Source organism: Copadichromis virginalis, linkage group LG23 (assembly GCF_057382275.1).
Source record: "Copadichromis virginalis isolate Kocher_CV1m ecotype Utaka linkage group LG23, C_Virginalis_male_GT1.1, whole genome shotgun sequence".
Classification (NCBI taxonomy): Eukaryota; Metazoa; Chordata; class Actinopteri; order Cichliformes; family Cichlidae; genus Copadichromis; species Copadichromis virginalis.
In genome coordinates, this window is record NC_140639.1 from 42,036,121 (window position 1) to 42,049,352 (window position 13,232).

The 13,232-nt window shown below is 43.3% G+C and overlaps 1 protein-coding gene across 1 annotated transcript in view; it reads right to left on the reverse strand.

Moving 5' to 3' along the window:
* Positions 1 to 899: 899 nt before the first annotated feature.
* The window catches only part of LOC146681657 (uncharacterized), a 56,137-nt gene continuing 43,804 nt past the window's right edge, over positions 900 to 13,232 (reverse strand). Inside the window, exon 4 of the mRNA XM_085448791.1 lies at positions 900 to 1,354. Coding sequence (XP_085304917.1) covers positions 900 to 1,354 — 455 coding nt within the window. The remainder of the gene's footprint in view (positions 1,355 to 13,232) is intronic.

The window sequence follows — 13,232 nt, forward strand, 5'->3', positions numbered from 1 at the left end:
AAGATAAACGCACACTATGTGGGGAAACGCCACAGTAAACTATGATTTTAAGACCTCAATATGCTTCTATTCAACACCACTCTGAGCAAACTGGATACACTCCTTCTCCTTTTATTAAAATTAGATTTTCCTCTATCTCTAATTGCGAAATTCTGTTATTACACTCACTAAGTATTAACACCAGCGAGTACAACTACATGAAGTGTACTTTCACTACCTGGATGTTGTACTAGTTTTACAATTAAAAATGGCAAAGGACTTTTTAAATCTTATTGACTCGTTTGATCTTGTGCAACCTGTGTCTGTGCCTACACAAAAATATGGGCACACGTTGGATCTTGTTTTAACTCACAATTTATCTGTCTCTAACTTAGAGGTTTGTGATATTGTATGGTCAGACCATAGGCCTGTCTTAGAAATACAGAATAAACTCAATAATATAAGCATACTGGACTAGGAAATATAAAATACACAGAGAACCTAATAAACAAACAACACTCAAAGAACCAAAAGACACAAAACAATGGGTCAACGGCCCAGGTACCCTAACAGGTGGCCGGACAACTGACCACTGGCACGGACGAGTCGGTTCTGGGGTCAGTGGTGGCGACAAAGCAGATCCAGAGGACGACCGCGTGCCAGGTGGTGGCGACAGAGCAGGTCCTGGGGCCAACCGCATGGAAAGCGGCAACGACAGAGCGGACGTAGATGAAAGACCCTTGGGCTGGCTTGGTGTGCTGATGGAGGGTTGGCAGGTGGCCGCGGACAAGCAAGCCATGCTGTCCTGCATGGCCTGCTCGTCCGGCATGGCCTGGCGAGACCAGAAGAGGCAGGACCAGACAGCGGTTTGGCAGCCGCAGGAGTTGGACCAGATGGTCCGCAGGGGGATGATCTGGTAGTTAAGCTGTAGTTGCAGCCGACGGCTGGACAGACTCTCCAGAGCCCCCAGCATAGATGGTAGACTGCTCAGAAACCGTAGATAGCTGGGCGGACTGTCCAGAGTTGCCAGCAAAAACAGATGGTGGAGTAGAAGCCGCGGTGTGCTGGAGCAGCTTTCCAGAGCCCCCAACTGTAACAGATGGCTGGAGCAGCTCTCCAGAGCCCTCAGCAGAGACAGGACACTTTAGTTGGAGCTGCGCAGGGCTCGCAGCAGGCTCCACTGGTGACTGCGGCAGGTGCTCTATTGCTCTCCTCCGGGTAGCAGGTACGGGTGCCGGGACTGACTCGACACCAGCCGTCCCCACCCGAGGAACAGATATGGATACAGGGAGCAGTGGAGCCCTTGCCGTAATGAGAACTGGAACAGGGACTGGCTTGGTCCAGGGAAAGGTACGGGCGCAGGAATATGCTGGGCCTGAACCGTCCAGTGAGCAGAAACAGGTCGAGGAGAGATGACCTCAGAGGCAGTCTCTGGAGCAGCAGATTAAAGAGTCTCTAAACACCTAGACTGTGGGACATGCAAAGCCTTCTCGGCAACAGGAGAGTAGTCCAGACCTTTGACATTTTTGAAACTGTGTATAAGACTGTTCCTGCTCCTGTGACCTTCCCCATAACAAACTGGCAAACATCGACCTGGGCTCCTTGTTTTACTGGCTTTATAACAGAAACTTAATGTCTTGCTAGCTCAGGGGTAAAACAGAGATCCTTTACATTTGTAGGCACAGAAGAAATATGGAGGGCATTAACAGTATTAGCAGTGCAAACGGGAACTTTACTAGTTGCTAGCTGGAGGATACCAGGTTCCAGATCACTGGCTGACTCAGACACACCTTCATCAGTGGCAATGCCACACAGAGCTATACAGTCCTGAGGTGGATCAACAAAAAACTCAGTCTTAGATGATGCTGCCTGGGAAGCAACATGGCTGACAGTCTCAAAATACTCCAGAAGCATTTACAGTCTCATGCTTTACAGCAGGGGTCCCCAATCCCAGTCCACGAGGGCCGGTGTCCCTGCAGGTTTTAGATGTGTCCTTGATCCAACACAGCTGATTTAAATGGATAAATTACCTTCTCAACATGTTTTGAAGTTCTCCAGAGGCCTGGTAATGAACTAATCGTGTGATTCAGGTGTGCTGACCCAGGGTGAGATCTAAAACCTGCAGGGACACCGGCCCTTGTGGACTGGGATTGGGGACCCCTGCTTTACAGGCTCAGGCAGGCATAGGACACACAATTTGACCTGAGCAGCCAGCTCTGCAGTGCTCAGTGCTCAGTGTAGGTTATAAGTAGGGATGGGTGTCCGGTGTCCGGTTCCATGATGGCACCGGTTCTGACATAAACAGTAGTAACCAGACCGAAAAGCAGCGCACATTTCGGTGCTTTATTTCGGTGCTTTTTTTTCCTGAGCTGTGATACACTTCTAGCCAATCATTTTACGTTTCCGAGGATAGTAGGCAGGTCCAGGTATGTACGTTCTTTCAGAGCAGAGCTACAGATTAAAAATGCTCAAGGCGAAGCGGTCAAAAGTCTGGCTGTACTTCACAGCAAAAGATGCAAACTCAGCAGCCTGCAACAAGTGCTTTAAGCTGATACTGTGATACTGTCAAAGGAGGTAACACCTCGAATCCAATGAAACACCTGGCGACGCATAGCGTTTTTTCTTAAAAGCCAAGAAATGCGCTGTATTTGATAGCTTGCTGCGAGACCTCACACCGAGCACATCTACTGCGGGTGTGGTGCCTGTTATCAGACCCGGAGTTAGCAACATCCCCAAAAACACGAAGAGGAGAGTCCTGGCCCCTAGCCCTGCCAGTGTAGCAGAAATGATGACGGATGATGATGCAGCAGCAGCCGTTCTTCTCTGCGTGAGTAGCTTAATGTTGTTCGTGTGTAATTTACGTTGAGTAGGCTAACCACGTTATTACATTAATGCAGGTAAGGTGAACTAGCAAACATCATCATAGCTACATGCGGCTGTCTTCTTCTTTGATGGCAGATACTCCCTTCACCCTGGCCAAAAAGGCTAAAATGACCAAAGAAAAAGAGGGAAACAGCTAAACATGAGAGGTTTTTGGATAAAGTTTGTGTTTTTTCCATTGTTTAAGCACTGCTTCCAGCCAAGAGTGATACCATATATGCCCCATAGCTGCAGAAAAGGCTAACATTGTTATCTTTTTTACAAAAACCAGCTGAACATGAAAGGTTTTTGGACCAATTTTGTGTTCTCCATTCTTTAAGCACCGGTTTGAGCACCGTTTGAGCACCGGCACCGTTTCAAAAGTACCGATTTGGCACCGGTATCGGATAAAATCTAAACGATACCCATCCCTAGTTATAAGCCATTCACCTAACCTGCAAAGAGAGGCTACATATACTGATTCACGTACAGTGAATCAGAGGTCTGAAGTTAATGTCCTACATAGAAATCTAGTTGATATATCTAACAATATTGACGTATACATAGTATTTGCATCAAGCTGTATACTTAACAAATAATTATTAAGCTAGTGTGACATGCAGAATCAAATCTTGGTGCCACCATGCAATTTCTTACTGAATTTGCATGATAGTACCAAACCAGTACACATTTGTGGTCTGTTTACCATTGTATTTATCTCATGTGAAAGCCTATGTTCAGCTGCTCAGTAAAAATAATTTTGACTCAATTTGAAAGAGATGACTTTGTTATTTTTAAACTGAATGGTAAGTAGACTTTAGCTATTAAATATTGAACCAAAGGACCAGAATTTCAAAGTCAGCTCACTGTGACACAAAACTTTGACAGTTTTATGTGTATGCTGACTTCCATGGTAGATAACATAAACTTGCCACCAGAGCTTGTACCAGATGGCTTAATTCAAAGCCTCACAGTTCTAAGTGTGTGGTGACAGGCTGCCACGGTGGGCGGTAGCAAATTCTGCTTTAAGAACATGTGATGATAATCAGCAGGGTCCAGTTTAAAGTCATGGATGTAGGGGGGTGGTAACCCTGTTGCTACAGCATTAAAAGACAAGCAGAAAAACAGTGAATTACCTGCTTGCCATTCCACCTCATTAAAGCTAAAAAAAAGTGCTTACAGTTTGGAAATTCCCTCATCTGCCACTAAAGAGCCATTTTTAAGATGTAGTCATCCTCATTTTGTGGAGGAGTGGGAACAAACATTTGCACCACCGCTTTTAAATGGTGCTCTGCAGCACGACAAGCTGGTTGGTGCTGAAATCAATACCACTAAAATGAATGTCTTTTTCTGTCGTCTTTGTCACCCACACTTAGAAATGACTCATAGAGGGTGTGTGTGCAGTTCTGTGTGTGACTGAGTTAAACATGAATCATGACTGTAACATTAGCATTGTGGATGTGTGGCATTCTTGCTGCTTATATTCAGTATGACTAGTCAGACTAATATTACAGAGATAACGTTAAATTTGACTGCTTTAAAAAAAAAAAAAAAAAAAAAAAAATATATATATATATATATATATATATATATAAATAACCCCAAGGCTGCTCTGTTATGACAGATTTTTATTTATTTTTTATGAGTGATTCTTACAGCAGTAATGTTCTGAGTTTGAATTTTCTTTTTCCCTTTGTGCCTCCTGAGTTATAACAGAATGTGGATGTATGCACTGTAACATCATCCACTAGTGTGATGACTCCTACTTTTAAAATTGCATTTGCCGCCATCTTGTTTTTCTGGGGTTTTTGTTAGCACCACATGAAGAAATCAGCTAACAAGAGATAGCTTGATTGATTGCCTGTGTAGGGCTGTCCAGAATACCAGTTTTCGCTGGATTTGGAACGTCATTTCTAATCAGCACTGATAATCACTGATAATCCTTTGATGTGCAATTTAAAAAAAAATTAAGATTTGACTGACTTTACATAAGACTTTAATAAAGTAAATTTTTTAAGGTCTTAAGTAAAGGCTTTTACTTGGTTCGTCTCGGAATGTCATCTCTGCTTTTTGCAGATGATGTAGTTCTATTGGCTACATTGGGTGATGGCCTCCAACTCACAATGGAATGGTTCAACAACCAAGTGTGAAGCGATGGGATTGAGAATCAATCTGTACCAGTCCATCGTAATGAATTTGAGTGTAAAAGTGAAGCTCTCAGTTTACCAATTGATCTACATCCCTACCCTCAACTATGGTCACGAGCTGTGGGTAGAGACAGAAAGAATGAGATCACTGATACAAGCAGTGGAAATGAGCTTTCTCCTAAGGGTAGCTGGCCTCTCCCTTAGAGATAGGGTAAGGAATTCGGCTATCTGGGAGGGACTCAGAGTAGAGCCGCTGCTTCTCCACATCGAAAGTAGCCAGTTGAGATGGTTCGGGCATCAGACAAGGATGCCCCCTGGGTGACTTGTTCTGGGCATGTCCCATTTGGAGGAGGCCCGGGGCAGACCTAGGACATGCTGGAGAGATTAGATCTCCCCAATGGCCTGGGAACGCCTTGATGTTCCCCCAGAAAAGCTGGAGAAGGTGGCTGGGGAGAGGGAGGTCCGGGCCTCTTTGCTTAGGCTGCTGCCCTCGCAATCCAGCCCCAGATAAGCAGAAGAAGATGGCTGGATGGATGGACTTTACTGATCATACATATCAGAAATGGTAGCCCCATGTGAGCTAGCCTGCATTCTCAATTCATCAGGTGGGGCACTTCAGGATATTTCAAAGTTGAAGCTCAAAGACAAAGGTGGCCTAACCTCAGCTTTGTAAGAACCTCCCACAGAAGATAAAGCACCCAGAATAAATGACATCCTTCAAATCACTTCTAACAGCACATGCAAAATCGAATTTTCTCTTTTCATATACCTGTAATTCATGTTCAGTTTTCCTCTGTTGCTTTGAGTTTGTCAGTACTTATTAGAGACTGACAGATATAAGATTTTTAAGACTGATGTTGATGCCAATATTTGATGATTAAAAAAACCCATTTATATTACTATGTATTGGCCAATATTATTTTCTGCTTCAGACACAAGAAACACGTGTTGCCACCGGGGAAGTTGAAAAATGCCCTCTGGTGGACGAAATGTGTAACATTAACCAGTGTTGGGGAGTAACGGAATACATGTACCGCCGTTACGTATTTAAAATACAAAATATGAGTAACTGTATTCCGTTACAGTTACCGTTTAAAAAGGTGGTATTTAGAATACAGTTACTTTGTTGAAATAAATGGATTACACTGCGGTACTTTCCTGTTTCATTTTGTCGCGGGTCAGGACTGTTTGGGTTTTGTTTAACAACTACGTTCTGTTGTTCCAGGCGGCAGCATTACGGTTGCCATGGTTACAGGGCGACGCTCTCTCTCTCTGCGACTGTGTGCTTCCTGGGTGAGAGAGCGCCTTTTCGTTGTTGTTGTTGTTTTTGTGCTAAGCTAACAGGCAGAATGCTACAAGCATAGCTCTAAAGAATGTAGCATCGTGGGGAGTGTAGTCCGTGTTGCAGGGAGAATGGACTGCCATACACGTTATGGGTCTGTGAGCGCGAGGAGGGAGAAAAAGGCGAATGGAATAAGGTACGAGTTGTCATCGAGGAAAAACGGGAGCTGGAAGCATGTAAATATAATAATAACCACTTCAGCCAAGAAGAGTGCCTGACGAGCCCAGTTGTAAGTAAGCTATTAAGACTCGACTGTACACCGTGTTCGTGTTTTCCTCCGAAAACAATAAGTTCCGTTGGAGCAGCCTTTCAACGCCTCTCTCTGTCTCTCGCAAGAAAAGTTGACCCACACAACAAAGTAAAGCTATTTTTCGGCTACGAGCCGACAGGGACCCAGTATTAGTCAGAGGTCCCTTTACTACAGTTCGGAGTCGCGGACCTTCAGTAATAGTAATAAATCACAGCAATAGTACATTCACGTTGTTGTAAAAAGCATGATAATATAGTAAGTAATCCAAAGTATTCAGAATACGTTACTGTCATTGAGTAACGTAACGGAATACGTTACAGAATACATTTTGGGGCATGTATTCTGTATTCTGTATTGGAATACATTTTAAAAGTAACCTTCCCAACACTGCATTAACACTAACAACATGGCTAAATTATGTTGTTCTGTTTTTTCTTTAATTTTTTCATGTTGCCTCTTCTAAATGTGTATTCTGATAAATTGGCAAATAGCTAGGATCAGCTCATCCATAAATCATTCTGCCTTTCTTTTCAGAGTTCTTTTCATAGTTTTTTTGCAAGTCCATTGAAAATAAATACAAAAAAGTAGCTTAAGCAAATGGCAAAGTTAGCAAGAGTGACCGGTTCCTTGATAATCACTGCTGGGATTAAAAAGGATATCAGGCATTCATGCTGAGATGGTTCAGGAAAATCTCAAGAATCGCAAAATTGAAAGTCGAATACCTACCCGCTGAAGGAATGATCAAATAGTGGACTACCTATGTACAGTTCAAGTATCACTGCATGGCACAAATACAGATACCAGCTAATTAGAGGTACAAAGCATACAAATACAATATTGCTTTTGCCTTACATGCTTGAGTTCCCTTCAGCTGTTCTGGTTTCCACCCAGCGTCCAAAGACATCCATAGTAGGAGAACTGTCCATTCTAAATTGGCTGTAGGTGTACGTGTAAATACCTGTCCATCTCATTGTGTTAGCACCCCTCGTGGGCCCTGTCTGCAGCCCGATGTCAACTGCGATAAATTCCATCACCCCATCCCTGCAGGGGTGATGGAATTATTTTCCAGGGAGGGAATAGAAGAGACTGATGGATGGATTATTTTCCTTTTTCATGTATTACAACATACAAAAATGCTTAACAGGATTTAACAAAATGTGTTAAGGATTCTGCCTGACTGAGCTTATCAGCAGTTTTAGTTTTAAATTCATTAAATGAGTTTTAAAAGAAACATGCCATTTTCATCTGCAGTGAGCCATTTCTACAACAGCTGCAGTTATTTCAAATTACAAGAATAATAAAAACAATACTACAAATGTAATGTGACTTCTCTGAAATAACATTCATGTGTGAAATGCACATTTCTTTCCTCTCTTTCTTATTTTCTCTTACTCACACCCGTGCTGTCCTCAGATTAGAATTTTTTTAAGATTAAGATTAAATACAGTTTTATAATGCAAGCCTCAAATTACTGTATTAATTAGCATAGGACTTTGATAAATCAGTCTGTACTTGTGAGAACAGGAAGATGTGGGTTTGAAAACCCCCAGTGAGCCACAGTTATTTGAAGACTTCCTTCTTTTCTATTTTAAGACTTGACAGTAGGAACTGTAACATGGGAAGGGCAAAAGGGCAGGCTGCAGTACAGTCGAGGAAAAAAAAGGAGTGTAACATCTTCAAAGAGAGAGCTTAAACCGAGAAAAAGTACGCACATTGATATACTTACATTGGACGGAATAGAACATCACTCCTCCAGAGCACCTGTTAACAATCCTAGATCCATTTTTTTAAAATCTGTGACCTGTTTGAAAAGTTAGTAGGAAAAAAAAATAGAATTCTGCAATTAAAAAACGTACTATCTGTAAATTCTTCTTTGAATTAAAATTTTTTAAACTCTTGTATGTTTACATGAATAACACAAAATATCTGTTGATGCCTATTACAGGTGCTCTTTCTTCCAGTCTGCCAAACTCTTTAACAGACATTGTTTACGACACTTTTAATTGGCAGGTGGTGTTATTTTACATAGCCATACTGTCTGTCTGGCTCCTTGCCTATAAGTATTATAATTAAAAAAGCAAAAGTTGTGGATGTTGCTTAATAGTTCATAGAATATGTGGCACAGCGGGGCAGTGGTTAGTACTGTTGCTTCACCACAAGAAGGTCCTGAGTTTAATTTCACCATCAGGCCTGGAGCTGTTTGTGTGGGGTTAGCTCAAAACAAAACATTTCAGTTTTCTTTACTTTTAGAAAATCTAGTTACAAGTGTTTGAACCTTTGGGTGTAGATTATGTGTCTGTGTTAAGGCATCCTCTCTCAACGCACTCTCTGACCTCAGTATGACTTCTATTCCGTATATGCACGATATATGATCATCTCTATGCTGTTTTAATATTTTGTTCTTTCAATAATTTAAGAACTTTCAGTAATACATGTACTCCTTGGCTATGCAGGGAAATGTGACCAAACCTATGAAGCTCTTATTTTCTCTAAAAGGGTTATTACAATAAAAAATGTAGTACCTAATAGTGGATTATCCATCATCTCTTTCTTATCCAGGGTCACTGAAGCCTATGCCAGCTGTCATAGAACAAGATGCAGGTTACACCCTGTACAGCTGACTAATATATCACAGGGCTTTTAACATTTTACTGGAAATAAAGCTGAGCTCACGTATGGCTTAATGTCATTGTTTGGGCTTCTTCTTCTTATTGCGTTCTTGTTACTTTCCGTCTTTGACTGTTCCGCTCTTAATTTTATTGCAATATAGAGATTGACAGACCACGTGACTTTCGCGCATTGCATGCCGGTAACTCATGGCAAAACAATCCAAGTACCTGCATCAAATGCAAGCATTTGCAGCACCGCAAAACGTTCATTCTTCGGTTCCAATAAATTCTTGCTTTTTCTTTGCCCCCCAAAAAGGTATGTACAAAACGAAGGAGAACAATGCCGGTCCGTACAAAGACAGACTTAATGAAAAGTCAAAGAAAAAAGATACGAGGAAAAAAATCAAACCAGTGAAAGTGTTAGATCCTTACGAGCACACAGAGGGACAAAATACGTTAGCATGCTGCCCAACTTTCACCACGCTTATATTTATAATTATACGGTTCTTGGAGTGAGTGCATACACTTGTGAAGTTTAGTAACTTCAGGTCACTGCAACAAGCCCAGGTACAGTTTACCGACGGATGGGTGCAGGACCTTGAAATGCACCGTGTAGAAAGTAAAGACCATCGTACATATCATAAGTTTACCAGTCTCACAAATCGTCTTCATAAATACACATTCGTTAACCGTTTATTAATAGGACCTTTGAGCTCAATGGTAATTAATTAGTAGTAGAAATAATTTCTGGTACCCATCACAGAAATGTAGCAGTGACAATAATATTGTATGCTGTAATCGCACTGGGCAATTAGTGATACAAAACAACAGTTTTATCCTGTGAATAAAAGTATATGTTTTTGTCAGTGTACCATGGTAATAACAGAAGCGAAACACAATATTGTGTCAGGACAATTTACTATTTATGCACAATAAATAAAGGAGCATAGCACGACAATTTCTGTTCAGCGCCAGACTTGCTTGTAACCTATATCACCAATTATGTTAAGAAAAATGACGCATTAACTACAACAGCAGACTGACCTTTGTGGAAATGCTTGGAGCAGACTAACCTGTGAGCTGGAGTGTTCTGGGACGTCATATTTGGTCTTTGAATGGCTGCAATCCAGGCCACCCATCGCCTCTTTGTTACTTCGGAAACATGGCTTGAACAATTTCTCTTCAACGACGTAATCCGATAACAACCGATCTCTTTACCCGTCGGCTTTCCGTGGCTGTCATGCGACCGGCTATTGCAGTTAATAATACAACAGCTTCTTGCCATTTTTTTGTGTTTCTTTTTATCGCTGTATAACTGATTTCAATTGAAAGCCTGCGTGCGCTAGTACCTCTTGCCACGAGTTCCCAGAATTCTTTGCGGTTTTACCCCTGAGTGACGTCACATTTTCAATCTCTATAGGCGCTCTTTGCAGTGAGCTAATTTTATTTTGAAATTCATTTTATTTTGAAAACCAGTTTCGGGAAGTGACAGGAAGTCAGCCATGTTTGTTTAGTTCGTAGCGGATCACATGTGGGGACATTTGATCCAGTGACATCTGTTTTTCTTAAAGGATGCAGACTTCTTCCTGTACCACTGCTTGAAGAAGGTGTCTTCCAGAAACTGGCAGTAGGACTGGGAGTTGAGCTTGACTCCATCCTCAACCCAAAAAGGCCCCACAAGCTCATCTTTGATGATACCAGCCCAAACCAGTACTCCACCTCCACCTTGCTGGCGTCTGAGTCGGACTGGAGCTCTCTGCCCTTTACCAATCCAGCCACCAAGCCATCAAGACTCTCTCTCATTTCATCAGTCCATAAAACCTTAGAAAAACCAGTCTTGAGATATTTCTTGGCCCAGTCTTGACGTTTCAGCTTGTGTGTCTTGTTCAGTGGTGGTCTTTCTTACCTTGGCCATGTCTCTGAGTATTGCACACCTTGTGCTTTTGGGCACTCCAGTGATGTTGCAGCTCTGAAATATGGCCAAACTGGTGGCAAGTGGCATCTTGGCAGCTGCACGCTTGACTTTTCTCAGTTCATGGGCAGTTATTTGGCGCCTTGGTTTTTCCACACGTTTCTTGCGACCCTGTTGACTATTTTGAATGAAACGCTTGATTGTTCGATGATCACGCTTCAGAAGCTTTGCAATTTTGAGACTGCTGCATCCCTCTGCAAGATATCTCACTATTTTTGACTTTTCTGAGCCTGTCAAGACCTTCTTTTGACCCATTTCAAGTTCAAGGTTCAAGGTTCTTTATTTGTCACATGCATAGTTATACAAGTATAACACACAGTGAAATGTAGCCTGACACGCTCCTCGACATGTGCAAAAATTGGGGGGGGGGGGGGGGGGGGTGTAGAGGAAGAACACTGGGTGAATGTGCAGTAGTAGCAGCAAGCAGGTGAATTATGTACATTAATATGAATAGACATCTGACTATTTTACAGGATAGACAATATAAACATATTTAAAATTAAAGGAATTTGAAATGTACATTGTGCCTTGGTTTAGAGTGTTTGGAAGAGAGTTCTGTCTCAGTCAATTATAGATGATGTGAGAGGGCGGGTGTGTGTGTTTAGGGCACGGATGGCTTGGGGATAGAAGCTCCTCTTGAGTCTCTCTGTCCTTGCCCGGAAGATGCGGAACCTTCTACCAGATTGCAGAAGTTGGAACAGTTTGTTGCCAGGATGGGACGGGTCCTTCAGTATCTGCGCTGCTCTAGTCCGGCATCTCCTGGTGTAGGTGTCCTGAAGCGGGGGGAGAGCAATCCTGCAGCAGCATTCTGCTGTACGGATCACTCTCTGGAGAGCTTTTTGGTCCTTCACACAGCTGTTCCCAAACCACGATGTCATGTTCTGTGTGAGGATGCTCTCCACAGCGCCTGTATAGAAAATCCTGAGGATCTTTGGAGAGACCCTGAACTTCCTCAGTTGTCGTAGGTGATACAGGCACTGCCTAACCTTTTTGGTCTGGACCTGAATGTGGGCAGCCCATGTCAGGTCTGAGGAGATGTGGACACCAAGATACTTGAAGGACTGCACCCTCTCCACTGGAGCTCCATTGATGATAATGGGCTTGTAGTCTCTGTGCTGACCCCTTCTGAAGTCCACCACCAGCTCCTTGGTCTTGCTGACGTTCAGCTGGAGGTGGTTGCCCTGGCACCACGATGCCAGATTCTTCACTTCATCCATGTAGGCCGCCTCATCGTTGTTGGAGATGGCACCCAACACCACTGTGTCGTCAGCAAACTTCACAATGGTGTTGGAGCCATGGGTGGCCACACAGTCTGAAATGTAGAGGGAGTAGAGCAGTGGCGAGAGGACACATCCCTGAGGTGCTCCTGTGTTGATGGTGATGCTGTTGATGGTGATGCTGTTGGAGAAGCACCTGCCCACCCTCACCACCTGAGTTCTGCCAGTGAGGAAGTCCAACACCCATGCACACAGACGGCTGTTAAGTCCCAGTTCCCTCAGCTTTGTGAACAGTCTGCAGGGCACTATTGTGTTAAACGCTGAACTGTAATCAACAAACAGCATTCGCACATAGTTACCCTGTTTCTTGTCCACATGGCTGAGAGTGGTGTGTAGGACGTGGGCGATGGCATCCTCTGTGGATCTGTTGGATCTGTAGGCAAACGGCAGCGGATCTGTGGTGTCTGGGATGGAGGAGGAGATGATGTTCTTCAGCAGCCTCTCAAACACCTTCATTACTACTGAGGTCAGTGCAACTGGCCGGTAATCGTTCAGGGATGAGGGTTTGCTGTTCTTGGGCACAGGGATGATGGTGGATCTTTTGAAGCATGTGGGGACCACAGACTTCGCCAGGGACTCGTTGAAGATGTAAGTGAACACACCTGCTAGCTGGTCAGCACAGCAGCGCAGCAGACGGCCGGTGATACCGTCTGGCCCCGCCGCTTTCCTTGTGTTCACTCTCCTCAGTGCCGCTCGGACGTCATGCTCCGCATTTTGCCAAAGAAAAGGACGTTGCCTAATAATTATGCACACCTGATATAGGGTGTTGATGTCATTAGACCACACCCCTTCTCATT